The 27,525-nt window shown below is 40.9% G+C and overlaps 1 protein-coding gene across 3 annotated transcripts in view; it reads left to right on the top strand.

The window, feature by feature from the left end:
* stox2 (storkhead box 2) overlaps window positions 1–27,525 on the top strand; it is an 84,281-nt gene that overhangs the window by 4,097 nt on the left and 52,659 nt on the right. The window contains exon 1 of one of the 3 annotated variants that reach the window (XM_012955651.3): window positions 19,710–21,138. The exons of 1 other annotated variant lie outside the window; for it this stretch is intronic. In XM_012955651.3, coding sequence (XP_012811105.1) covers window positions 20,973–21,138 — 166 coding nt within the window. In that variant the 5' untranslated portion in view covers window positions 19,710–20,972. Of the gene's footprint in view, window positions 1–19,709; window positions 21,139–21,250; window positions 21,336–27,525 lie in introns of those variants that run through there. One more of the 3 variants, XM_004911180.4, reaches the window with a different exon arrangement.

Raw genomic sequence — 27,525 nt, 5'->3', positions numbered from 1 at the left:
GCCTACCTATAAATAGCCAAGCTGTTTGCTCCTCACTGAATCTGCAGGCTACACATGGGGCCACATGGTGCAACTAGATTATAATGGTGTAAATGGCACAATATAACAACATGATTTCATAATAGTACCTCTCCTCTGAGCAGAACCTGTGCACATACGGATATTTCAATGTATTTCAATGCTAGAAACATATTTATAAAAGGGGTCATTTATAACTGCAAGTGCACTCTTCCCTGCATTAAACCCCCATTCATTAAAGGTATTGCACCAAAATGGCACTTATTGATGCAGGGAAACTCTGGAGCTACCACCACCTCTTGCCCAGCAGTAGATCCAGGGTTCCTATCGTGCCCAGTATCAATAGGCGCAGAGCACTTACAGCTAAAGTATTGTCACACGCAGAACACTGGAAGTGACGCCAGCCGGACTTCTGTGCAATTTCGTCTGATTTGCAATGTTGTTTTAATCTTGGCAAATTGGAAGCAATTGTGACAGAATGCAATTTTCTTGGACTGCAATGATGCTGGAATTCTGGGAATATCTGCTGCATTTTGGGGAAAAAAACACAGCGATTGTGCTTGAAATTGCCTTTTGATTACTGCATTTGCGGAGGTAAATGACCCCTAATACCTTTACGATGACACCCTGAAAACCTATTGTGCTGCACCTTGAAAATAATGCAGTTTGTACATACTAATATAATAAATACAGCTCAATGTAGTAGTGACCTCTCAATAAATATATTGAATTTAAAGCTGTACAGTGAATAAAGTACCACAATTTCTACCAGATCTTTTCTTTACAAAGGAACATGTTTCCTGCACTGTGCTATAATGGAGACAGTTTGGATGTGAGTTCTGTGTTCCACATTGTTAATAAAACCCAGTGAATGTATAAAAGTGATTATTTTATGGCAGTGTGTAGCTGAGGGTATGATTGTGGTGTAAATTGAGGTGGAGAAAAGCAGTGTTAGAACCAGAGCTCTGGATTTGGAGTCACGGAGTCAGAAGCAATTTTGGGTGCCTGGAGTTGGAGTCGGAGGTACCATAACTGAGGAGTCGGAGACAAAGGATTTATGTACCAAATCCACAGCCCTGGTAAAGAACCAGGCTTGAGTGCCACTACTTTTATACAGCATTTGCTCCAGGCTTAAAATTCTGTTTATAGAAAACTTTTAATGTAAAAAAAGAATACACACAGATATTACCAACTTATTTCTTAAGGTGGTCACACACAGGCAGATTTAGACGGTGATTCGGGTCCTTTAGACTGATTTGGCAGCTTATCTGCCCGTGTATGGGCACCCCCAATGGGCCTACCCTAGGGCGAAATGATCGAATTAGCCCAATATTCCCCACTTTTAGGTGGGCATATCAAGAGAAGATCCGCTCGCTTGGCAACTTTGAATGCATTTATGTACCTGGATGAGTTTACCACTTATGACCACTAGAGGTCAGTATAAGAGCACAGCTAAGTTGCAGCCCAAGCCAGTCAGCTAAAGAATACCTCCTCCCTCTAGTGGTGAATGATTGCACTTCAGCCTGGTAACTGTTCTATGTCTAATGTGTCAGGTGATAGGAATGAAGTCACTAAAATTATGTATAATAACTGATGGCGCCACTGAGCACTGTTTATAAGGCTTTATTTTACAGGGTACTCTAGGTTCTTGTTTTTATCATATTAAAGTAAACCAGTAGACAGCAGTGCTGAGAGAATACCACCCCACACCCTGTCTAATAGCCTCAAAATAGTTGAAACATTGTTGATATTGTGTCACTTACTAAACACCCTGACGTGCCACTCCTCGCATCTAGCCTAACCACCATCTAATGGGGCAAACAGAAGGTATGCTCTATCATATTACTATTTATTCATGCCTGTGTTCTTTAAACTTTAAAAACATTTTTCCGGAGAGCTAAAAGCCCTGTGTTACACGCCTGATCACGTTGCAGCAAGTCTTTCCTTGGCGTGTTCTAATGAACAAAACCCTACACACCTTGGCCGCCCAAGACAAGAGCCTGATGTATTTAGTTGCCTCCGTGTAATAGGAAAGCCTGTTAATTGTTCTGCTTCTGTGTTTAAAGCTGTCAGCAGAGCATTATAGAGGGGCTTTCAGGCAAGCAATTGGACACGTCGGTCATGGCTTGTGGAAAACGGATTTTACGCTGCGTCCTTAGCAAACATTTACATATGTTTGGTTCCAGTGTTAGACATGAGCTGTAATGCAACATGGCTTATATGTAGCTTAGGCTTCCCATATCTCTATTTATATTATAGGTCACTTTGTGATATATATATAAAGGCCCCTTAAAGGGGCAGTTCACCCTTCAATTAACTTTTAGTATGTTATAGAATGACCAATTTTTAGCAACTTTTTCATCTGTCTTCATTTTTTATTTTGTATAGTTTTTTTTAATTATTTGACTTTTTCTTCTAACTCTTTCCATTTTTTAAATGGGGGTCACTAACCCTGGCAGCCAAAAAAACCTATTTCTTTTGTTATTCTTTATTTCCTATCCATTTATTTGTGCCCTCTCTTATTCATATACCAGTCTCTCATTCAAACCACTGCCTTGTTGCTAAGGTAATGTTGACCTTAGCAATCAGATAAGTGCTGAAATTTGAAACTGGAGGTTAATTTTAGGGGGAACAACCCCTTTAAATTGACACACCCTGCAGGGGAGATTGAATCCCTCCGATCTTTCAACCTGTAAAGGAATGCTACATTTTACATGGCCCTCTTACTGCTAATATATATATAAATGACTACTGTAACTCAATGCTTTGTGGGCTTCCCCTGTCTAAACTGACCCTACTCCAATCCATCATGAACAGTGCCAGCAGACTCCCCTCTATATAACCACCCTAATCCCCAAGTGCACCCCCGCACTCAACCTTCGCTCTACACATGACCTCCTTCTCTCCTCCTCACTCATCACCTCCTCTCACTCTCGCATCCAGGACTTCTCACACGCTGCTCCCATCCTCTGGAACACTCTTCCCCATCCCATTAGGCACTGCCAGACCCTCCAAGCCTTTAAAAGGTCTCTTAAAACTTATCTTTTCATTCAAGCCCATAACCTAAACCCTCAGAAATGTAATTACCCACTGAGCACCCCTAATCTTTTCCAAAAACACTCACTAACCACTGGTTTTCACCTCTTACTCTGCACTCACTGTCACTTCACACACCAACAGGCACTGCCGTGCTAGTTACCCTGACCTTATGTCTCAACCACCTTCCCTTTTAGAGTGTAAGCCCTTGTGAGCAGGGTTCTTCCCCTATTGTTTCCAATCCTTATCCAAATGTAACTGTAAACCATTTTGTGTGAATTGTCTGTATGTACATGTTAACTGTTTTGTCTTTTTTACCCCTTCATTTTGTAAAGCTCTGCGTGAATTGACAACGCTATATAAATAATAATAATAATAATAATATACATACACACATGACAAGAACAAAAAAAGGCCCTTTGCACTCACCCATCACCAATATAGTTAGAACATTAGGACATTCTGTATATTAAGCTACCAAGAAATTTCCTCCCCTTTAAACAAAACAGGGAATGTTTGTCCATATTTTCAAGCTGGCCAACTACGTCAAAGTCCCCCCCCAGCCTGGCCAGTCCTACACTCACTTTCATCTGATTCATTAACAATTCTACTGCTTCATTACACATTTTATTAGGGTACTGGGTTTTACCTGCAACTTGTTTACTTTCAGATTTAAAACCCCCAAATGGTTGCCCTTTAATTGGCTCCACTGGGATCACCTGACTATAGCTGGGAAGGGCGAGAGCTACAACATGGAGCTGGCCACTGCACCTATATAAACTATAACAAAACAAGGGGAAGTTTTGTTTACCACTAAATTTTAAACCATTAGGCAGGGGTGCAATGAGGCTGTAACCACAAAATTCATATAGACAACTACAAAAGGTCCTCTGCACTGGGCATTAAGCTACCAAAAGAAGCCATTCCCTTTAAGCAAAACAGGGATTGTTTGTCCATGAGTGTGAGTGTAGGACTGGCCAGGCTAGGGATGACTTTGACGTAGTTGGCCAGCTTGAATATATTGCAATATATGTACAAACAATCCCTGTTTTGCTTAAAGGGGAGCTTAATGCACAGAATGTCTTAATGTCCTAAATATATTGGTGATGGGTGAGTGCCTTTTGTTGTTGTCTAAATGAATGTTGTGGTCACAGTCTCATTGCACCCCCACCTAAAGGTTTATAATTTAGAGGTGAGTGCAAGGTTTCCCTTTTTTTGCTATATTATATATATATATATATATACAGTGGTGTGAAAAACTATTTGCCCCCTTCCTGATTTCTTATTCTTTTGCATGTTTGTCACACTTAAATGTTTCTGCTCATCAAAAACCGTTAACTATTAGTCAAAGATAACATAATTGAACACAAAATGCAGTTTTTAAATGAAGGTTTACGTTATTAAGGGAGAAAAAAAACTCCAAATCTACATGGCCCTGTGTGAAAAAGTGATTGCCCCCCTTGTTAAAAAATAACTTAACTGTGGTTTATCAATTTCAATTTTCAATTTCAATATCAATTTCTGTAGTCACCCCCAGGCCTGATTACTGCCACACCTGTTTCAATCAAGAAATCACTTAAATAGGAGCTACCTGACACAGAGAAGTAGACCAAAAGCACCTCAAAAGCTAGACATCATGCCAAGATCCAAAGAAATTCAGGAACAAATGAGAACAAAAGTAATTGAGATCTATCAGTCTGGTAAAGGTTATAAAGCCATTTCTAAAGCTTTGGGACTCCAGCGAACCACAGTGAGAGCCATTATCCACAAATGGCAAAAACATGGAACAGTGGTGAACCTTCCCAGGAGTGGCCGGCCGACCAAAATTAGCCCAAGAGCGCAGAGACAACTCATCCGAGAGGCCACAAAAGACCCCAGGACAACATCTAAAGAACTGCAGGCCTCACTTGCCTCAATTAAGGTCAGTGTTCACGACTCCACCATAAGAAAGAGACTGGGCAAAAACGGCCTGCATGGCAGATTTCCATGGCGCAAACCACTTTTAAGCAAAAAGAACATTAAGGCTCGTCTCAATTTTGCTAAAAAACATCTGAATGATTGCCAAGACTTTTGGGAAAATACCTTGTGGACCGATGAGACAAAAGTTGAACTTTTTGGAAGGTGCGTGTCCCGTTACATCTGGCGTAAAAGTAACACAGCATTTCAGAAAAAGAACATCATACCAACAGTAAAATATGGTGGTGGTAGTGTGATGGTCTGGGGTTGTTTTGCTGCTTCAGGACCTGGAAGGCTTGCTGTGATAGATGGAACCATGAATTCTACTGTCTACCAAAAAATCCTGAAGGAGAATGTCCGGCCATCTGTTCGTTAACTCAAGCTGAAGTGATCTTGGGTGCTGCAGCAGGACAATGACCCAAAACACACCAGCAAATCCACCTCTGAATGGCTGAAGAAAAACTAAATGAAGACTTTGGAGTGGCCTAGTCAAAGTCCTGACCTGAATCCTATTGAGATGTTGTGGCATGACCTTAAAAAGGTGGTTCATGCTAGAAAACCCTCAAATAAAGCTGAATTACAACAATTCTGCAAAGATGAGTGGGCCAAAATTCCTCCAGAGCGCTGTAAAAGACTTGTTGCAAGTTATCGCAAACGCTTGATTGCAGTTATTGCTGCTAAGGGTGGCCCAACCAGTTATTAGGTTCAGGGGGCAATTACTTTTTCACACAGGGCCATGTAGGTTTGGATTTTTTTTCTCCCTAAATAATAAAAACCCTCATTTAAAAACTGCATTTTGTGTTCACTTGGGTTATCATTGACTTATAGTTAAATGTGTTTGATGATCAGAAACATTTTGTGTGACAAACATGCAAAAGAATAAGAAATCAGGAAGGGGGCAAATAGTTTTTCACACCACTGTATATATATATATATATATATAGATGGATTGATAGATATTTAACCTACTAATTTATGTATATAGAGTAGTAGGTTGCAGTAGTTGGTTAAGCAGGCAACAAGGGCCAAATAGGCAAGATTCATAATATATAAAGGCATTCCCCAGCTTACAGCTGCTATGTACATTGCAATTGTGAGTGTCAGTTCTTCAGGCCAATGAGCTTCTATTTCCTCTAACTCCCTGGCCATAAACCTGTCCATAGGAACTTAGGTTGTCTCCAGGTAAATAACACAGATTTCTGAGCTGAGCCATCTCCAATTTAGATCAACAACTTATATGTGTGCGAATAAAGTAGGTCATGTTGAGAACTCGAAAAAGGACAACTCCCTTTTCACTCGGAAGAATAGCAGGGGTTCATACAGTTTTCATGCATTTGCAAATGTTTCAGTTTCAGGGCTGCTATTTAGATGTTTCCTCCTGCCAGGGCACCCGAGAGGATAGTCATTTCTTTTCTGAAATAAAAATATTGTGAAGGAAAGGGAGAAAAAAATCATAAAAAATATATGTACAAATGTGTATCGTGAACTGTCTTTCTTGTATGTGCCCGGGGTGATTTATTACCCTGCAACCTACTAAGGCACCCATTTTACTATTTTTACATGTTTTATGTGCCATCATATTTTACTTTCCTTCCTCTAGAAATGCAATGTAATTTTATTTTCTTGGGTGCACTAACTAAAGTTGGCCATACAAGGGTAGATTTAAGATGCTAATTCGGCCCATTCTAAGTCAGCAGCTTATCTGGCTAAAAATTGGCCAGATATCAGATGGGCAGTTTTAAAAATCCCATTGGGAGTAGGACTGTATCTGCTTGTTGGTGCAGTCTTTGCCACAATGGCCTGCATGTCGCCATTGTGATCTTTGGGCTAAACAATCAGATCACCGTGGTGGGCATACTGGGGAGGCATCAGCACCTTTGGCAAGCTTGTGAAACAAGGGGGTCTTTACATATATGGTCAGTTTAAAGGAGAAAGAAAGGTAAAAACTAAGTAAGCTTTATCAGAAAGGTCTATGTAAATACAGCCATAAGCACTCACAGAAACGCTGACCTGACTTCTCTGAAAAAAGATTAGTTGTGTCTGTAATTCCTGTGCCAGAGACACGCAGCTTTCTCTTCTCTGCCCTTTCCTGCTCCCCCCCCTCAAGAATGCTAAGAACTCACTCCCCCCCTTAGGAGTGTGGATCTGAGCCAATCAGCAGGAAGCTGACTCATAGTCTATCTAACTGAGCATGTTCACTTGGTCTGGGTGTCTGTGCAGGAGTGAGGCATTATGGGAACTTTCTTTACACAGCTCAGCGTTTTTTCTTCCTGTTTGGCTTCAGATCATCTGAACGGGAAAAATATGGGGAGACTTAAGGGCACTATTGAGACAACTGAAGGTATACCTGCAGCTTGAGATTAACTCTTTATTAGCCTTTCCTTCTCCCATAAGGCTGATTTTGCTTCCCTATCTGATGTCCCTTTTCTCAAGATACACTGTACCATAATGTATAGTTAGGGCACTGCCACATGAGGTGGATCCTCGTCCTGCACCCTGAGCCATTGCATCTAGCTAGGCACAGTCACACAGAGTGAATTTTGCCGCAGAACTGCATACACAAACAGTTTTACAGAAATCTGCCCCATGAGCCTGCAGCTGGGCTGATACCGTGGCTCTTGGAGGAGGCACATTAAAAAGCTCTTAGGAGCGTAGGGGCAGATTCCCTTCCTGCGTTTATCAGCTGGCCAGATAAATTCCCCCCCCCCCCCCCCCGTGTGGCAGTAGCGTAAAAGTGGACCTTGATGTCAAGTTTTCTGATGGGACCAAGTAAGTCCAGTTCAACACTACATAAACAACAGAAATAGGTAGAGAGAATTACAGTAATTGTCATTGCAGCTCATATTATGCTATAGCACATTATAAGAGAAATGACTTGTTGCAATGTTATATCAAGACACAATGAAGACTTAGATCTGAAGTGATTTATACAGTGGATGGATTGTTTGGATTTCATCTGTACCAAAAATTTCCCTTTATGTGCAATGCCAGGCTCTACTCCTCATTTGGGGAACTGCCAAGTCACCCTGAATTAAACCCTAAGGGTAAGGTTGCACTATGCAGCTTGTAAGGTCATCCTGTCATGTGACTAACAAAATGAAATTAGGCAGTTCTGACCGCATTGATTGTTTTCTGGTCTATGGGACAAAAATTTCGCCCTCCCTTAAGAAAAGTGCAGCCAAATTAATATGTGCGGTAGGTATAACTAAAGATACAACTCCCAGCACCTTTGCTGAGAAATCTGAGATATGGACTGGGTTTATTTAGCAATTAAGTTATATTGAGATTTTATTTGCAAAATCCCAGCCTAATCTGTGGGGAAATTAGGGTAATAAACCACTCCATATAAAAGTAGGCAGGTCCATGGAACCCAGGCTAGATATAGAAATCTGATAAACAGCAGGCATGAGTCCCACATAGGTGCTTTAGCTTTCACATATAAATAGAGACTATCACTAGCTGGAAGGTGCCATACGGTGCTCCAAACTGATTGGTCATTTAAGTCTGTACCCACATATTAGGGGACCTGTACCCCCAATGTACAAGAATACAGATTGAGAGAATATGATATTGTTGGATAGCCCCATGTCTGTATAGCATGTTTGTGGTTTGGCTAAAACCCGATGCTGATAGTTTGCGATTCAAGTAAATAATACTTTTCATCTGCTTTTGGGAATGAGCTAAAAATCAATTGCAAGATGAGAGCATGTAGATGTGTAGCATAGAGCTATATGCAGAAAGTCATTTGTTTGCTATACAAAGGAGTTTCCCATCGATCGGTACAGCAAAACACATTTTCCTTTAAAACTCCCCTGAGTGCGCCGATATGAGAACAGTGTCATAACCTATAAATTCTTCTGCTCTAACCGAATAGACAATGTTGGGCATTTAAATACAGAGGATCTGTGCTGGAGACAGCTGTACTTCTATGTGTGTTCCTTGGGAAAAGCAGCTCTGCAAGCCCTTTGTGCTTGTCTGTCAGCCCCTTTATGTACCATGAGTTCTGTAGACTTGCTGGCGTTAACGTTACACAATAAGTCATGTAACTATTGGCAATATGTAGCAAATTGCTATCTCGAGAGTCTATTAAAAATGTTACACAGTCGTTTGAGGCAACAACGTATCAGTGACTGGGTGGGCACTTTATGTTTAGGGCATGTACATTGCATATTGCTGGATTTACACTGGCTTCCATTGATAACCAAATATAGCGTTCATCCTCTAACAAAATACTTAAGTGAATCAAAAATGTTTAATCTCCCATTAAGGATTTTTGCCCCCTTGGGACTGATTGAAAGTTACAGAGGCCTGTAAAGCAAGTCACAGTACAGATATAGGACCTGTTATCCACAATGCTCAGGACTTGGGGTTTTTGGATAAGGGTTCTTTTTCATAATTTAGATTTCCTTACCTTAAGTCTACTAAAAAAATCATTTAAGCATTAATTAATCCCAGCGGGATTGTTCTTCATGCAGTAAGACTTAATTATATTTTAGTTGGGATCAAATACAAGGTAATTTTTTATTATTACAGAGAAAAAGGAATTTTTTTTTTTAAATTTGAATTTGGAGCTTTCTGGACAACAGGTTTTCAGATAACAGATCATATATAATATAACAGATCGTATATAGGTGTGAAGTTCTGGAGTAATGCCAAGTAAAGTAGTGCAGTGGTAATGCAGTGATATTTTATATATTTTCTCTCTAATTGCAAGGAACAGACTATTGTTAGCCCGGAATAGTTTTCTACAAATATATAGATACAGTTATCCAAATCATACATGAGCCAGAGCCACAGCTCAGTGGCTAAGCATGTGTTAATCATTAATTAGGATTATAGAGGAATGGAAAATAATGTGATGATATTATCCCTGTAATACTTTTTGTCTAGACTTTGTGGCTTATTACTCAGTAGTGTGGTAGCACACGACTAGCGGGTTGCAAGCCAAGCTGCATGTTTTATTCAGCTAAAATAAACTTGGCAGTATGTGTAGTACCCATGTTACAAAATCAGAATTATCAACTGTACAAAAAGTTCTTTGCATCTCTACCTAAGATATATTCTGGCCAAGGAACTCCTATCCAGGGACCAAAAGTCTGCAGTCTGTTGCTTTCCGCACTGGACTATACACATTAATCTTTTGGCACTGGTATGGGACTTGTTATCCAAAATGTTCAGGACCTGGGGTTTTCTAGATAAGGGATCTTGTAATTTTGATCTCCATTGGAAGTCCATACCTTAAGCCAAAAGGCTTGTTTTGTCTCCAATAGGGATTAATTATAGCTTAGTTTTCATCAAGTGCAAGCTACTGTTTTATTATTACAGAGATAAATGAAATAATTTTTAAAAATTACAATTACGTGTATTTGGTTATAATGGAGTCTATGGGAGATGGCCTATGGGAGTTTTCTAGATAACGGATCCCATACCTGTACAGTGAATTATTGCTGGTGCAGTTGGACCTAATAATTTAGTGTCTGGTTTTACCAAGCAATTACTTTTGAATACTGTACAGAAGTGGCCTTGCTTCACACAACAAGAAAGACCTTAGTGTATATTAAGCTTATTACTTCTGGCTTATTGTATAAAGATGTCTCTTTTTTCTATTTTGATGGTTTTGTGGGCAACAAAGGAGAATGTAAAGAAAAGGCATTGTCCTATAGATTGCTCAAAATGCACAGGCAGAAAAGAATGCTCTATGGCAAGTAAATCACATGAGGAGCTTTTACACCTATGAGGCTATTATCATTTCCCACTTCGTATGTTAAGTGTAACCGTTTCATTCCTTTCACCCTGCATAATTTGCAGTGCTTTCACAGCTCTATATCAGTACCTTTATATGTTACCTACACAAGATGTGAATCTTTATGGAAACTGTGAAAGTGGTGGAAGTGTACAGGTAGGATGCTAAAGAGCAAATACTAACACTGGATGGGCAAAATATCCATGAAATATATGTTTAAAGGAAGGACAAATACATTTATATGCTATATTAGAATTAGCCTTTAGCGCTTAAGTAAGCAGGCACATTTCCCCTTAAGTGATTGCAAGCTCAATATAAACAGATTTGGCTACACACAGCTGGAAAGTGGAAATTAGACTAGCAATACTAGTGTACTTTTCCTGTGCTTTGAATGCCAACCGCTGCAGACCCTTTAGGCCTTAGAAAGGCCCTGCCCTATACATAAAGTTGAAACTGTACTCTTGTGCATTCATTTTCTCATTCTTAATCAGGAAATAAATACAAAGGCTGTAGCATCAGAGCAGTAACTTACTACTGCTCTACTTCAAGTGCACGAAAGTATACTTAATGCATGTCTGTGTTGCAATTGGCTGTTAATAACGTTTCAGTAGAAGTTGGAGCTATGTAGAGATTGTTGTCAGTGTAGTAATGGAAATTTATTTGTAGTAGAAATCCCATTATTTCAATAGCATTTCATCTCTCCTTTTTTTTCTCTCCTTCCTTAGGATATAATGGGATTTCGTTAGGTTTAAACTGCCGGGGACATTTTTGTGTGAAGTTGTTACATAAATAGGGAAAAGTAAGAAAGGCCAATGTTGTATCAGAATGAAACATTACTTTCAAATATGAAAGTTTTATAAATAGGGGAAGACAAATTAGGGAACTGCAGCTGTTTCCTACATTATAAATAGATCCCCTAGTCTGCAGTCCCAGATCAGTGATACTGTCCAGACCCGGTTTTGACATACAGGGCCAGGGTTAGGCTGGAGCAGAGAAGCATTTGCCCTTGACCCTGTATAAAATAGTTCTTTAGTGGTTCTGTGCTAGTTGTTGACATACATTTTTCTGTGGTCCCAGCCTTCCTGCACTGCATGTCTAAGGGCAAGGGAACATTACGTGGATTAAATGCTTTACTCTGCAGGCGAGTATGTATGCATTTTCACGCTCATATCTGCTCTGTCAGTGGAGAAAGGGGAGTAAATACATAAGAGCACATCTGCTTCCTTTGCATCTGTTAAAAAACTGCGGAAAGCACTTAGTGCGTCCTTGCCCTGCGACTTATTAAGTAACCCTTGCTTCAATTATACCTAAACCTTATTTCCTTTGGCTACAAATCCTTAGCATCTGATAATAGAGTTCCCATTACTATTCCCTGTGCAGATTCTGGATGTATTTGTACTATTTAAAGGGGAAGTATACATCATGCCTTTTTTCAACATGCAAAATAAATAGACCTTCTGGTTATTTTACATCAGTACTATTTCCCTTGTAATTATGCAGGTTAGTTTAAATAGGAACATACAAAAAAGAGAGGGGGATTGATCAATGCACATTCCCTGGTCCCGTTTCATTAGTAAATTAATATTTATGCTAGTGCATGTATTTTAAAAAAACAGGGTTTTTTTGTTACAAAATTATGATCATAAGATTGGTAAGCCACCATAGCACGTCAAGGTAAACCTCATATGGTGGTAGGAACAATGAGCTCTCTATAAACATCCTTTATTGTGTGATAAAAAAGTCCATTATGCAGGGGGTTGATCTGTGCACTGGTAATCTGAATACATTTCCGTATGTCACTGCAAACAAGTATTGGGTAAAACTCACAATAGCATTTTTAGCTCACCTGGGTCCCTCCCTGTACACTGTATTGACTAGAACTAGCCAAACAGAGTGTGTTGAAAATACAGTTGCCCTTAAAAAAAATGTTTTTAAGTTGCTGTATTGGTGCAAAGAAACAGTGGTTTAATTTGAATCAGTGTGGGAGGAGAGTGAGCTATTTAGTTACTAGCCCTGTATACTGAGTGCTTTACCAGGCAGCTCATTTTCTCCCTGAGCATTGACTGAAAGGAATAAATGCAAAAATGAAACGTTCAGTGTATAAAAGCTAGCAATGTAAATAAAATACTGTTCAGCTAAACATTTTTTTTTGGGGGGTGGGTAAGTAGTCAAACTCTCAGGTTCCGTAAGTGCTTTTTCGTGACAGCCAAGCTGTTAGACACAGGTGTTCTGGGAGCGGTTGTGGTGGCAGCGCCAAACACTGCATATGTAGCCCACTCACTGTCAGCCTGCATTTCTGTCCATTTGTGCCGGGCTCATGCCCATGCATATTAAAAGGACCCAGGGAAAAGCTTTTGTTATGGCACAGTCAACCTTGTACAAAACTTTCTTTTTTCCCATTTATATGTGTAACAAAAGCCAAGATTTAATCAAGATCAGATTAAGGCTTTTTCTCCCCCAAACATAGTACTTTAAGGGTGGATTTTGTGGCCGGTATTGAAAGAAATGCCTCATGGAGTTTGAGCAGCTTTTAGGATTTAGTACCCCTGTTGTTCTGCTGGAGCTCTTCCCTGGGTATCAGTCGTGTCTGGCTGCTCATTTGCAGATGTGCACTGGTGATTCCATTTTTAGGGGGGAGGATTTCTCCAGTGACAGGAATTTGGACTTGTGTCTTGGGAAGAAAGTGCCCAGGCTGGGTCATTCATTTTCTTTAGCACTGTAGGGGGTCTTTTGCAATAAAATGTTTGCAGGTTACACCACATCATTTAATACACACACAATGATCCGATCCTAACATACATTAGACATATACAGTATCACTGTCACTGCCTCTTTTCCATTCTTTAGTGTTTTAACATTTAATTGATCACCAACCAGTGCATTTTTTTTAATAATGTACAACTATCTAATGCTAAGCAACTTTACAATGGTTTAAAAGTTAATTGTAAATGTAATTACTATTGGAAGCAGTATCTGTCTGGATATTTACATTCTTTGCCCTACTTAAGCTGACCATAAACGCACCGATAATATCGTACAAAACCCCGTTTCGTATGATATTCGGTGCGTGTATGGCAAGTCGGCGAGTCGACCGATATCGCAGGAGGCTGCTGATATCGGTCGACTCATCGATCGGCCAGGTTAAAAGATTTTGATCGGACGCCATAGAAGGCGCCTGATCAAAATCTGCCTTCAGCGCTGAATCGGCAAAAGGAGATAGAAATCATGTTGTTTCTACCTCCTTATCTGCCGTTTCAGCCCTGAACGGTTAGTGGCCGATTGTACGATCTTTCGTGCGACCAAAGATCGGAAATCGCCACGTGTGTGGCCACCTTTATTCATCAGCCTTTTGAAATAATGTAGTAGTTGCAGCTATTACCAGACCGAGTTTCAAGAGTCAGAACCAAACAAACATTAAAAAGGTTAAACAAATACTGTTTTCAATTGCAATAACATTTATAAATAACATTAAAACCATTCAAATGATTTGATAAACATATGTTGGAAAGTTGCTGCTTTTTTTCCCCTCTGGCTTTAACTTTCTGTAACAAAATACCCGATGGGTCAGTAATCAGAACCTTATGAGTTCAGGACTCCTATTACAAAAAGCAGCCAAACATGCCCCAAATCTCTCCCCCTGGCTACCACAACTCTCAAGGCCAGTTTTCCTTAATGTTCAGTCATTGCCTACAGTCTCACAATGTCACTTTAGCCTTATGGTCAGCAGTTTAAAAGATTTTTGCCTTACTGCCTAATCATTGCCACATGATGAGGTTTCTATAGACAGGGATTTTAATCTGACCCTCCTGTAATTTCATTGACTCCCTTCACTGTCCCTCTGGACAGAAAACATAGAAGTGCTCTAAAATTGAAATTGCCTTATCTAGAAATTAGCCATTATTATTACCAACCTACCCATGATGATTTATTGCTTAAAAGTTTAGATGTGTAGAAATTAAACATAACAGACTGAGGGTGTAGGTGTTGTCAAAAATACATCATCAAACTATTTATGGGCTTAAATACAGGGAACATTGTGGAAGGGCTGTTGTGCAACCCTAAATGCAGGAGTTAAGGGTTATTATTGGGTAGAGCTGGTGGGATTAACACCCAGGTGGTGATTGGAGGTAAAACGAGAGGTCAGTATTTAGCTCAAACACCCACGGACCCTTATTTATGCCACGGCAAATATTAGCTCCGGAGGTAGATAATTATTCATCATAAATATATGATGTGATGAGATGTTTTGCATATGCAATATGTTTTAACACCTAGTAACCCATGGTGGCGACCACACGTGTATAAATAATATAGTGCTAACAAACTGTTTTGAAAAGACCAGTTGTATGCAGGAGAAGGGGATTCTATGGCAGTAGAGAGGGTGCGCACACACAGGAACAATGTCCCTGCTGAATGCTCCATACCATGAATGTCCCCACTTATATAAAAAAAAATAACTCCACATTAGACTGTTGTGTCAATATTATAACCAAATTATATATTCCAAAGCATGAATTCATATAGTATGTTACCAGCAGAGCATACACTAGGTTTTTGCTAAAACAAAACAAGAATTTGGTACATAAAGTACTCTTCTGTAACCTGCCTGACCCACACAAATCATTTAACATATCCATATGCCAAAGTCAGCATAAAACTCCTTTATTAGAGAAATGGGCATAAGCAAAAAGTATTTTATTATAGAAGGGAATCTAGTTTAACTGCTAATAAAGTCATATTTAGTAGCATAATTATTTTCCCATTTCATTAAGGCAGAATGTGTGAGCAGCATGGTATATTTCAATTTATGTTAGTAGTCTGACCAGGACTCTTGGAACTCATAGTTGATTTGGGTACCCAATTTGCTCCACACCTTCAGGGTTAAAAATTCAAGATGGATATGCATTCCACAGTGGAATGCACAGCCCTCTTTAATTTTGTTTAAAGTTGCATGCTGGTGGCTGGCTTGTGGGCAGGTAGCCCAACATGATTTTTTTTGGGATTCCGGTGAGCCAGTCTAACCCTGCTTAGAACACTATCTCAAAATGTAGGTCATTTACACACTAGAGATGCTCTGCTGCAACTAGGGTTTTCACCCATCTGGTTTTGACCCAGACTGCCCAGTTTTTGGGGGGGCTGTCCAGGTCAAAACTGCCAAATAAGGAAATCTGGACAGATTGATTCAGCAAATGGTTGCATCATAGTCCCACCACCGTGATGTCATGGTCCCACCCTGACATCACTAACCCTGTCTCATGTAACCCCCCCCCCCACCCACCCAATTTGCAAGCTGTTGAAAGGTGGTCAAGGCAATGACCTACAGCTGTCCATTAAGGTGGCCACACACATGGCAATTTTTGATCTTTCGCGCAACCATCAGTTGATCGTTCCCACCCTCCACAGACATTCAGGGCTGAATCGGAACCTGATTAAAATCTGTTAACCCACCTGATCGGCGAGTTGACCAATATCTGCAGCTTTTTGCAATATCGGTCGCCTTGCCGAGTCGCCATACCCACACCGAATATTGTACGAAACGAGGTTTCGCACGATATCATAGGTGCGTGTATGGCCAGCTTTAGTCACTAGAACATCTACTGTGATTGTTTTTTTGTTTTTTTTTAATTTTAAAGGTAGCTACAAATGGGTAGATTTAAGCGGCCGATTGAGTCCTTTAGACTGTTTTTGCAGTTTATCTGCTGGTGTATGGGGACCCCAAAAAGCAGTACCTGGCTGAATATTGGTCAGGTGGCAATCGACTTGCTTGATTGTTTTTTTTAGTAGGATCAGGGAATGCATAAGCTCATTGATGTGGTCCTTGCTCCAACTGCTTCAATCATCATTGTTGTCTTAGTTGCCTCGCAAGGCATTTTCAGCGATTTGCCGAAATCGCCTGCGCAGCGTGTGCCATCCCACCGGCGACTTACATTTTCGCCGGTGGGGATAGTAGTTCGGGGAGATTAGTCGCCCGTGACAACGAGAGAAATGTTTGGCCACCTTTATTCTCTGTGTCTGTTTACCCTGTCCTAATTTACAGTCATATAATCAGAGCCACTGCATGCTTTTCCAAAGCATTAGTGCTGTGTCGTACTGGGATTTTCATCTTACCCTCCCCCCACATTCAACCTGTGTAGTCATACCTTACTGATGGCTCACATGGACACTATGGGGCTGATTTACTTACCCACGATCGGGTCGAATGGAATCCGATTGCGTTTTTTTCGTAATGATCGGTACTTTGCGATTTTTTCGTATGTTTTGCGATTTTTTCGGATTCTTTACGAATTTTTCGGATCCAATACGATTTTTGCGTAAAAACGCGAGTTTTCCTATCCATTACGAAAGTTGCGTAAAAAGTTGCGCATTTTGCGTAGCGTTAAAACTTACGCGAAAAGTTGCGCATTTTTCGTAGCGTTAACGCTACGAAAAATGCGCAACTTTTCGCGTAAGTTTTAACGCTACGAAAAATGCGCAACTTTTTACGCAACTTTCGTAATGGATACGAAAAACTAGCGTTTTTACGCAAAAACCGTATTGGTAACGAAAAATTCGTACAGAATCCGAAAAATCGCAAAACATACGAAAAAGTCGCAAAATGTTCGTTTTCAAGTCGGAACTTTTCCAATTCGGGTCAGATTCGTGGGTTAGTAAATCAGCCCCTATGCTTACACTATGATATCCAAAATAAATGGGGTAATAATAGTTTCTACAGGTCTAGTGACCCATAGCAACCAGGAGCAGATAGCATTCACTAGTCAACTGTTTGAAAGCAAGCATCTAATTGTGGGTAACTAGACTTGGACAATAATTGCACAGGTATATTGGGCAATTTTTCAAAGTATATTTTTGCACAGATGTCTTTTGTCAAAAAAAAACAGGTCTCTTGAAATGGAAAAACCTCCTGTCTCTTTAAGAACATTTTATTCCTCTATAGTTTGAAGTTTTCAGATGTATGTCCCTTTGGTACAATCATATTTTGCTCTGAATATAACCAGGAGCCGGCTGGGGCTGAATATCCCTATAGCCAGTCATTTGTTTAAAGGGCTTGACCCACTAGCCAGTCTCAGAAGAGAAAAACACAATTTGACCCAATACAGGAATATTTATTTTCCCAAAACACCAATAATCTTATTTTCTGTTTAGAATTGAATGGCCACTTACATTTTTGCACCCCTGTATGTACTGCACCAGTGGTGGTTCTACCCATTCTGAAATACACTAGATGGCCAAGTATATTGACACCCCTGCTTACTAGAGGAATTGGCTATTTAGGCCCCCTATGTTGCTGGCTTAGGTTTATAATTAGACACAGAGGGAGGCCCTTTCCTGTTTAAGCAGGATAATACCCCTGTGTACAAAGCAAGGTCTCTAAAGAAGTTGCAGAGATTGAAATGGAAGAAAATAACAGGGTTGGAAGCAGATGCAGAACGCTTGGTTTGGAAGTGATATATAGGACTTTGCGGTGGATTTTGGGTACTTTGAGACATATAGTATATATATATATATATATATATATATATATATAAATGCAGCTCATTCCATGAATCAATCAAAACTAATAAACTAATTGGGTGCACATAGGTGAGTGGCTTGTATTATATACTATACACATTACCCCAGCACTCCATTATATAGCTTCAAGAGAAAATTAAAAACCAATTTTGCACACACTGAAGGGAAAATGTCTACATTTTAGTGAAAAGAGACACATTTAGTTACACAGTTTGTACAAAGTATGCATAAGCTGATGCACCCCGTCAAGGCAGTGTCCTTGCGTCAGTCCTAACCTAGCGAAGGTTTTTAATTTTTTCTTGAAGCTATATAATGGAGTGCTGGGGTAATGTGTATAGTATATATATATACATGAGTAAGATATAAAGGAGACAAGTGTATGTGCCAGTGCATTATACTTTCTTAAATATGAAAAGAATATGCTTAAAAAATGTGTTACAGGCTGATTTATTGAAAACTTCAGAAAGCCAAAGTGTCTTGTATGTTTTCCCACCGGCAATTTACATTATAGTTGGCGGGAAAGCATTTTCTGGAATTTGTTTCCCGCGGTAGTGCAGATTTAACCATGGGCAAATTATTTCCCTGCGTGCCATAACCCTAAATAATTAATGAAATTGTAAGCTCCACTGAGGAAGGGGCTGGTGTGTATGTTGGCACTATATAAATAAAGGATAATAATAGGTCTGCAGGGCCATTGGCAAATTTATATTGAAATTGCAAATCATTAGGAGCCCCCTGGACCCTATACACTCCAGGCCTCCCAGCATGCTCTGCTTCCCATATTGTTACTCCTTATTTGAACCTTGATATACATGATAGCTAATAGGAACACAGACAAACAGATACATGACACGGGACAGGGGCCAAAAGGTAAAGGTGAGAGTTTTCTTTCTAGTCTTTTAGTAACAGGATTGTTGCGTTTTCTTATTAATAACATTGACAGCAAGGATTACCTGTTTTACTAGATTGATGGCAAACATACTTTTTGGGTGCTAGAGAACTACAGCTCCCAGAACATGAATTTCAGTTTTTTGGACAGCCTGGTGTACCCAACAGCAACCAGACTAAACCTATGAGAGAAGCATTTTCCTGTTGAATCTGGGAATTCAGTCTATTTTCCATGGGATCGGTGACTATCTATCTTCATGTTTCAGGTCTAATATCATAACATTTCATCTTTATCTAATTTGTTTTGAATGTTTTGTCATAGTAGAGGGAGGCTAGGCTCTCCTAAAAATACACAGCTTTGTATGTAAATAGACAAGAGCTGATTACAGGCTGGGACTCAGGCCAAGGTTTGAGTGAGCCTCAGGGTATTTTACATGAAAATGTGATGCCTGACACAGTGTGTGCGCCTTAACCCTCTAGTGCAGAGACTTGGAGCCCTCATATGGGCCAGGGCTTGCTGGAATACTCCCTTTCCTTTAGTAGCACTGCAACTGCTGTGAGCCCAGGCATGGGCATATCAGACATGCAATGTGCGCTAAGGGTATGGCCAGCACATAAGAAAACCCTGCACTGATAGAAATGTAGGGGTAGACAACCTTCACCGCTTTAGCTGTTGTTTGTGGAAACTACATGTACCAGTATCCCCTGCCCAGCCTTTCTGCGTCAGGAATTGTGGGAGTTGTAGTAGCAAGACAGAAGGAGCGCCTAAGGTACCTCATCCTTGGGCTAATGCCGTCAGCAGCGTGAAGGGGTTAAGCAGCTTCCTAGATTAGGCTGAGAGCGGGGCTGGCTGGCTGCTTCCCTGCCCCTCTGCTGTATGTAAAGGCAGGGAGCCATCCGCACAGGGACAAGCGGCAGAGCTGGGAACACCTGAAGCCGAGCTGTTTGGAGGGGGCGGGAGTAATTCCTTGCTGTTCTGACACCTCTGTGCTCGCAATGAGCATCCTGCGGTGAGGAGATAAGGAGACTGGAGCGACGGATTCGCACCCAGCACCCTCGGTTGTTTTAGTGCCGCATATATATATATACACCCCTATATACGGGCAGCAGCATATATATACGGGCAGCGGTATATATACACCCCTATATACGGGCAGCAGTGCAGCTGCTGGGGATGGGACTGGGCGCTTGATGGCTGTGCCGCTATAGATTGCCTCATTGATTCGCTCCACAGCGCCTGATAGGTGACGAGAGAGGGGGGGGGAATCCTACTGTTCTCGTCATCGCCTTCTCATTCCTGAGCCATTGGGGTATTCGCGCACTATTTCAGCCTTTTGTAGCGGCACGTCCCCGGCTTGAGGTCGAAGGGGGAGATCTCACCCCCTCCCATTTGACTGGCTGTTTTATTTTGCCCCCTCAGTGCTCGGTTCCTTTGTGCCTGACAGTCGGCTGAGCGGAGCCCTATGCTGAATCAGGCTATTGTTTGGCATCTGAGCGCTTTCACGCTACAAATCTCTGCTCGCTCCCCCTCCCCTTCCCTGGCTGAGAAGCCCCAGAATGTGCCTTTCCCGCACATGAATGTGGAAGCGATAAGCTGGATTGATTGCAAATGAAGTGGAATGCATTGTGGGACGTGGGTACAACTGGATCATTCGAGCGGCCCTGCAGCCTCGGCTTCCTCGGAGGAGGTGGTAGCGGCACCATGTTGGCAGCCAGTGCCCATGTTGGGCGCCTGAGGTTCCGCTGAGAGGGCGAGTAGCAGCAGAGCCGAGGCCTGTCCCATGCAGGCGCCCCATTAGGCGTCAGGCAGCCTCCCGACATGAAGAAGACCCGGAGTACAACGTTACGCCGGGCCTGGCCTAGTGCTGACTTTTCCGACCGGGCCTCGGAGCGTATGAGGTCCCGGAGCGAGAAGGACTATCGGCTGCACAAACACTTCCCACCAACCTTCATTTCCCAGGCATCCCGGGGCTATATGACATCAGGTTTGTAACACCGCCATTCTGTCAGGCACTGACCAACCTGCGGCCCTCCGGCGCTTTGTGGTGGGTGGTACATCTAAATGAGCTGGAGGGGGTGGGGTTACATCAACAAGATCTGGAGGGCCGCACGTTGCACATAGCCTTCCATAAGGGACAGCCATGGGAGATATAGGGATATATGTAGCTTCGTGCAAATACAGGTATTATATCTTTAATGTATATCTCTGTATGTGTGTGTGCATATATATATATATATGTGTGATATCATTTTATATAATCCTTATACATCACAGTATAGTGACTATCCACAGCCACCATTTTGTCCATCACTAGAAAGGCCTCTTAATATGGTGTTATTTAGCCAATAATGTATACAGGCTAACAGTATGCCAGGCTGAAAAGATCGCTAACCCTGTCCGTTTACTAGGAGCTTATTGGTTCCTTCTGCGCTGTAAGCTTATTATTGCATCCACATTTGCATGTCCAGCGATTACTGTGGGCAAGGATGCTGCACATATGTCAGGAAGACATTGCTTACACATTCCATGAATAGAAGGACCGTAGCTCTGTAGCCCTCCTGCACATCAGAGATAGAAATACAGTGTGATGTCAGTTACATCTCAGGGTACCGTTTGCTAGTAGGATGCTCGTCACTGGAGCAAATTCTGTTGGGGGCAATGGCTGCAAATAGACAGTAGTCGGAATCTATTTAAAGCCCACTGTGTAATTGCTGTGCAAAGCTCTGGGCTACTAAAATGGGTTGGCATTTACATCTAGTAGTGGAGCTACATTCTGTGGTTTTCCTCAATTATCTGCGTCTGAAATCTGGTTACAGTATCTTTGCACTTACATTGTAATGTTTCCTTTTTCGTTATTTTATGAGCTTGGACTTGTTGTTTACGTTGTGTTATTTTATAAAATGGGACATAATGTTTTTTCCCATTGCTTTCGTTCTTTATCCAAAATAACTAATATAGCATTTACTTTCAATAAGGGTTACCAGGCCTGCATGGATTCTAAAAGCAGTCCAGCTCCCATCGGTGTGTATGGATGTGGGCTGTGACTGCAGTAGGATTTGCTAATATGGTGTTGTCATTTCTGGACTTACAAGCTCCTGGCCTAATATTTTAAGAGTGAATATTGTCGGTATGATTTAAACATATTGCTTTGTAATTGTCGTAATCATTAAGCAAGTTCCCACCCTCTTTAAATATATTTTTTCTTGCTGCGTGTTTCAATAGGATCAAATATAGTATTTAGAACCTTAAGAAATTTTATTTTTAGAGGTATGTCTTCATTGAAACACTGCCACATAGAAAAAATACAAAAATGGCTGCCAGAGCATCAACAGAAAGACAGAACTGTCTCCCAGTGACGATAGCGTTTTCTGTTGGCCGCTGGAGTGAGCCTGACTCAGCTATATTGAGTCAAAGGGGCTGGCTCTGTGTGCATTAGGTAATGGGGAACCTATAATCCATTACGTTCTAGAAATCGAACCCCCCTCCATGAATCTGTATATCACTAATTAAACAATACTATATTCCAGGGTAGAAAGACTTTGTAAATTAAGGCAGCTCTGCTTTGCACAAATGCTGCTTAGGTATTTTAATTTAAGCAATGCACCCATCTTATAGGTTGCTGGTATTTAGAGTAGCAATTTACTTGCAACTTGCTATTATAAAATAATGCAATGAGACAAAAATTCATAGTGTGTTTTTGAGCTCTAACAAGCAAAGCTGACAGCTTGTGTCCTTACATGATGCTATAATCTGGGAATGTGTTGGCCCTTTTTCAGAGGTTGATGTGCTTTGTGTGGGCAGACTAAGCGTTCCGTGGGTGCGTTCATTCTGAGCCAGTAGAACCCCAATTGTATGTTTCACAAAGAACCGCGTCAAAATGGCATCTATTCTGGGAAACCATAAAATCCAGAGACGTAAGATTGGGGTTCTACTGTAATAATGGTTCAAATTTTTGTTTTAAGCCCATTATTATTAACATGTATTTATAAAGTGCTATACAATATACAACATGTAGAATAACTAGGTGTATATAATTATGAGGCAGAAAAAAAAAGATAACCGACAGAAGTAAAGAGGGCCCTGTCCAAAGGATCTTATTGATCACCTTTGGGTGCTTGTCCTTTTTGTACTGATAAGAAAAAGTATGAATGTTTGGGGTACAACAGAAAGATGAATTGAACACTTGCTTGCTCAGGGCTATAGGGGATAGTGAATAATCTAATTTGGAATAGTCTTGATAATATACGTATGTTCAAAACAGATAATCAGAAATATTTGTATGACCCTTTTGGATATATGGTATCTTATACTGCTAGGTCTAGAGCAACTGGATTTGTGAAGTAAGCTTGAAAATGTATCACGTACCTGTAGACTTGAACTGAAGAAGTCGCTTGGATAAGTGGTGGAACATTCTCCAAGATCACTCAGCAAATGCAATTGCTTTAGTATCAGTATCCCTGACCCTAGGTAATCTGCAAAATTTAGGGTGTTGGGTTGGCCTGAATAGATCTTGCTCGCAAAACCCATTAACTTCTGCCTACTCAACTGACCACATATAAGTACATAATTGTATCTAGGTATGCAAATAGAATATTTCAATGTAACATTGCTTCAGAAATGTAATACTAAGCTGCATTTTTGCTTACAGATATTTGCAGTTTTGTTTAACACGCCTGTTGGTGTATACTACCTTATGTACAACAGCATTAGTTATGGCAAGGCTGTCCATTGAGGATGAGTTTATCCAACTTTGATTTTAGTATTCTTTAGGCTAGGTAAAAATTACCTGGGCAATATTTGTTTTAATAGTTTCTAGCCCATGTAAATATAATCCAGGAGTGTTGAGCTGTGGGTGTCATGCTGCCTTTCTCTAGTTGTGTAATGTGCGAATGTTCTGTATGTTTTGTTTGTTTAAATAAAATAGCACTTGCTGTTGTATCTGGTAAGAATGTGCCTGTTGCTTACATTTTATTTTGTGTAATACAGGTGTGGGACCTGTTATCCAGAATGCTCGGGACCGAGAGTTCTCCCCTCTTTCTGAAATATGGATCTCCATACTTTAGGTGTATTAAATATCATTCAAACATTAAAACTGATAAGATTGTTTTGCCCCCAATAAGGACTCATTTTATCTTAGTTAGGATCAAGTACAAGGTTCAGGTTGTTTTTTATTACAGAGAAAAAGGTAAAATGTTTATAATTTTTTAAATATTTGATTAAAATGTGGGAAATAGATCCCATACCTGTATAAGTGTTGCAGAATAACAACCTGCTAGGTACTATATATTCAGACTACCACAGCTGGTGCCTTTTTCATAAGTTTAAGTAGAACTTGCAGTGTTTTGGATATATCACTTGGATACAGCAGAAAGTCAGAGGTCCACACATCTTGAATCATTTTTTTGTTAATCACGCACATGGGCACCACATAATTACAGTACTCATTTATTACAGAAAATATAATAATAATATATACAAAATATATACAAAACTGTACACACATTGTGGACACTGAGATCTCCCTGTCAAGTTTGAAGGCTTTAGTTATTGATTTCCCACAAGAATCAAGCCTGGCATCCCCGAATGAATGCTGTGCCATCATACCATCTAAGCATCATCATCTTTTCAATGGTTATTAAAGGAGGTGGTGGCTTTGTACCAGTGTATTAACTACTCTTATTTGTAGTGATATAAAATACCTTGTCTACCTAGTAAGGAAATTGAGGCTTTGTGTTTCTACCACATATGTGTAACATGATACATTGGAAACATGATGCGGTTTCTGAGCTGGGAATTTCAGCCTCCCCCATCTCCCCTGTCACTTGTTGTGGTTGTTTTTTTGTAATTAAATGCATTGTTGAAGTGTAAAAACAAACCAAGACAAGGGTGGGCTCTCTTTGTTGAATGAATCTGATAACCTAAGCAGATTAACTAACAATTTGTGTGTGTTTTTTGTTTTCTCCTTGCACAGGTTGACTTTCTTTATTATCAATTTGTCACGCAAAAACAGAGATGGTGTTTGTATGTCAAGAAAGTAAAGTCAAGTGAATGGGGTGGGGGGGCTGAGTGCCTTAGGTTTTAAGGATAATTAAGCCTTTTATTTTAAAATCTCCAAAAATTACTCTTAACAGCCCCAAGAATAACACATCTTTCTCCATGCATGAAGATTTATTTTGTTTCTCTATTACAAGTTGCTGAACTGCAGCTCTTCCTTGTCTAGGGTGAATCTCTGCCCCCTTTTGCTTTCTGAGCCCTCCTTCTCTCTTTTAGAAGGCAAAAGTAGGTGGAGCTTCACAGTAGACAAGTAAATCAGTAAAAGAGCAGCAGTTCAGTTTGCTGTAATAGAGAAACAATATAAATGTGGATGCTGGGAGAAAGGTATGTGATTGTGCAGAGTAATTTTGAAGGGTCATACTGTACCCCCTGCATTCTAAGGCCATGCCTTTTCTTTTGGGGGGAGGGAAGCTTATGGTCAGCCTGCCAAAGTGACATTTCGTCTTGGACAAGGTTATGATTATATACTTTAGCTCCCTAAAAATAATATCCTGCTGGCAGTATTACTACTAGGGTTTGCTGTTTCTTCGAAGTGTGTCGTAGGTGGTAGGGACTGATTTTTTGGTTACTCCCAAACATATCACCTGCAGTTAACTTTTATGTGTCTTTTCTTGCTTACCACATTAAACTGACAGCATCTCATCTTACGAGCAAAATGTCATCTAATAGTGTCTGTACCTGGAAATATTGCGTTGCCCAGGTGCAGGCACACGCAGCAGATTTCAAGGCGTAAATGTGCGAGTAGGCATTGCCGTACCAAAATTCGGCACGTGTGCCTGTACCCGGGCCGACACAGTGGTTCTGGTTGCAGACAAGAAAGAACTTTTCCCACAGGTCTGTGTGACATAAGCCATAGGTAATGCTCTTTGTACTACTATGATAAATGTATGTTTGTTTTTAGTGGCCTGCCTTGTAGTTGTAATTAACTGTTGGGCTAGACTTAATTGCATTCTTAAAGGAGAACTATACCCCCGGGTGCTAAAAGCCCCCTTAACTATCACTGCCTAGATCAGGGATCCCCAACCATTTCACCCATGACTCATTCAAAAGTAAAAGGTGTTGGGGAGCAACACAAGCATGAAAAATGTACCTGGGGTGCCAAATAAGGGCCGTGATTGGCTATTAGGTAGCCTGTGTGTAGACTGCAAGCTTACAGGAAGCTGTGTTTGGCAGTACACCTGATTTTTATGCAGCCAAAAATTGCCTCCAAGCCAGACATTTAAAAATAAGCACTTGCTTTAAGCCCACTGGGAGCTTTAGCGGTTAAAGGGGCTTTTAGCACCCGGGGGTATAGTTCGCCTTTAAAGTAGAAGGAAAGTTACTATCACTGGGGGGTGTCAAATATTGGGCGCCGCCCAGTGATTATAATCACTTACCTGATACCCCAGGCTGGTGCTTTTTTTAACCCAAAAAACTGAGCTGGCCTGAGGTTCGCACAACTGAGCGATCCTCTTCTTTTCCTTGTCTATCTTGGGCATCCTGGGGCCAGTACATGCGCAGTAAAGTAAAAAAGCTGACTTTCTTGTTTATGTTCGGCTTTTCACATGCGCAAACTGCGTGAAGGCAGGAGAAGGAAGAAAATCGTTGATTGGAAGTAACCCCCGGTGCAGTTTTTCTGGTAACAGGAGCACCAGCCAGAGGTATTGGGTAGGTGATTGCAATCACTGGGAGGGTGCCTAAATTTTGGCAACCCTAGTGATTGAGTCTTTCCTTTCTCCTTTTAAAGTGGCTATTATCATTAAAGGCTGTTTGGGATGGGAGGGCATTGTCCTGCATCAAGGTGTTAAATAGTTACTTGGGGTTTCATGCTAAGTGTTTTGTGCAATATGTTTGCCTAAGGCTACTGCCACATGGGGCAGATTCTCATCCTAAAGTTAAAAACAGGCTGAGAGTCTGCCCCCTACATTAGAAAAATCTGATACTTGTGGCTGCACTCAGAGCCATTGCTTCGGCCGAGTTGCAGCCACACTAAACTCACATATACAGTTTTGTGGCGAATTCCACTGTGTGTGCCTGCACTCGGCCAGTGCATCGGCTCCAGGTGCAGCCACAACTATCAGATTTTTGAGATGCAGCGGTGGATTCTTCTCTTGCGTTTATCCACAGGCTGCGACTCTGCCCCCATGTGGCACTGTCCTAAAAGCTGCTCTGTTGCCTTCATTTTGAAAGCTTCAAGTGCATTGTAAAAGGCATACTTTACACATCTTTTTAGAGTGCCCATTCCTGGTGCTATTGAAATAGAATAGTGTCCTAGTTTTATTGTGATGTAGCAAGGAAAGGGGTTTTGCTTTAATCTGTCCACAGTTTTGCCACCCAC

This window comes from Xenopus tropicalis, chromosome 1 (genome assembly GCF_000004195.4).
Source record: "Xenopus tropicalis strain Nigerian chromosome 1, UCB_Xtro_10.0, whole genome shotgun sequence".
In the NCBI taxonomy this organism is placed as follows: Eukaryota; Metazoa; Chordata; class Amphibia; order Anura; family Pipidae; genus Xenopus; species Xenopus tropicalis.
Note: the sequence above shows the minus strand (reverse complement) of the source record. Positions and strands in the feature narration are given on the sequence as shown.